We start from the raw sequence: 2,014 nt of genomic DNA on the forward strand, positions 1-2,014 counted from the left end.
ATTTCTGGACATGATCTTTTTTAGGGGAACAATTGCAACACTAGAAACTTCATGTAATGTATTATTACCTTGTTATTATAGAGAGGAGATACTGCTCTTATTGAAGCAGCAAGGGGAGGAAACTGTGATGTTGTAGAATTACTGTTGAAGAAAGGAGCTGATCCTTCACATTCAAACTATGTAAGTTATTTGTAGGCAATGTAATGTACACATGTAATTAGAATTTTATTTATTAGTTTCCTTAGAAGTACTAGAGTAGTACTACCTGCATGTACATGTGCGGTGTATAAGCACAAGCCAAGAACTACTGTATTCAAAGGCTATAAATTTCATGGGTGTCACAATTTACCGTAATTCCTCTAAATATTCGACGCTCTAAATTCGAAAATAAATAATTATTTCAAAATTTCTACCATAATTCATTCTAAAAATTCGTTTTTAATATTATTGTTCCACGTGGTTCTAATTTCATCACTTACCTAAGTTCAGTATGAGAGAAGGATACTCTGAATAGCCAGGTTAATATACAGCTGGTTTTGTATATTAATGGATCCCTCCAAATTCAACAAAATAATTTATTTTTGAGCTTCATAGCTACTCTCCCTCTAAAAATTCGTTTTTAAAAATTACAAATACAAAACTTGATGCGACAAATTTTTAGAGGAAATACGGTATAAAAGATTTGTGAAAATTGATTTTGCGAAAATCAAATTATTACCGTACAAGATGACATGAATTTTTTAATTAAATCTGCAAAATTGATTTTGCCAATTTTTTTTATAGCCCTCAAAAATTTGGCACTATATGGTATACTGCTTATTATATGTTTAATGAGTATAAAGCTCATTTGTAGTAAACTAATTTTATTATGTAGTTAGTATTGATATTGTAATTATTATTAGTGTTAATGTTATTATTAATGGTTAGGTTATGTTATTATTAGTGATTATGTAATGTACCTAAATATAGAACCTTTTTAATGTTTTTAAGTTCTGTACTGCATACACGATACTTAGTTAGTTGTTTAGTTAATTCTTAGTTACTTCTTTGTAAAATATCTTGTTATCAAGAGCAAACGCGTGCTATTATTGTCACTAAGTCCCAAAGTTACCACATATTTGGCGACGAGGCTAAAAAGAGAAGATGTCAATCTGTGGACAGTTGGAACCGTTTGACCCAGCTTGTCACAATTTCAAGAGATACGCTCAGAGATTTGAGTTTTATGTACAGGCAAATGGCATAGAAGAGGAGAGGAAGAAATCAGTGTTCCTGACATTGATAGGCTACGAAACCTACGAACTGCTTGCAAATATATACGAGCAGCCAGAGACTCAGTCACTAGATGAGCTGATTGGGAAACCTACCTCTCATTTTCACCCCAAATCATCTATAATTGCAGAACGTTATCAGTTTGGTTGCAGAAGGCAAGGAGACCTGGAAACTATTGCTGACTACGTTGCAGAGCTACGCAAACTAGCTACAAGATGTAACTTCAAGAAAGACGCTCTTGACGAGACGCTTCGGGACAGATTTGTTTGTGGACTACGACAGGAGTTCATAAGAAGCAGGCTACTCACAGAGAAGGATGATCTATCGTTTAGTCGTGCTGTGGAACTTGCTACAGGCTTAGAAGGGGCAAAGAAGCATGCTCACATGATGAAAGGTGACCTCGCGAGTACAAAGAAAGAGCAGCAGGATGGTATCAACCGCACAGCAGACAAGAGACCTCCTATGAAGCCGTGTTACAGATGTGGGAATGCTCATTCACCTTCCACCTGTCGCTTCAGTACTGCCAAGTGTCATAACTGTGGTAAACTTGGTCACATAGGAAAGGTCTGTAGGAGCAAACCACAGAAGCCAGCTACCTCAAAGCCACCACAGAGAAAAGATAGGTCCTCCCGCCATGTAAACAATTTGGACAATGAAAACTGTGACTCTACTGTTTCTGCACACACATCCACACATACTACCACGCAAAGCACACATGATTTGTACACAATTAACACTCTCTCCT

At 36.2% G+C, this 2,014-nt stretch overlaps 1 protein-coding gene across 1 annotated transcript; it reads left to right on the plus strand.

Moving 5' to 3' along the window:
* Window positions 1-1,143: 1,143 nt before the first annotated feature.
* Window positions 1,144-1,905, plus strand: LOC100638572 (uncharacterized; the record flags this gene model as incomplete). The annotated part of the gene is made up of 1 exon (XM_003391076.1): window positions 1,144-1,905. A coding segment is annotated over exon 1 (762 nt), but the record flags the coding sequence as incomplete, so codon positions are not given.
* Between the last annotated feature and the right edge of the window lie 109 nt (window positions 1,906-2,014).

Source organism: Amphimedon queenslandica, unplaced genomic scaffold, assembly GCF_000090795.2.
Source record: "Amphimedon queenslandica unplaced genomic scaffold, v1.1 AMPQUscaffold_10815, whole genome shotgun sequence".
Lineage (NCBI taxonomy): Eukaryota > Metazoa > Porifera > Demospongiae > Haplosclerida > Niphatidae > Amphimedon > Amphimedon queenslandica.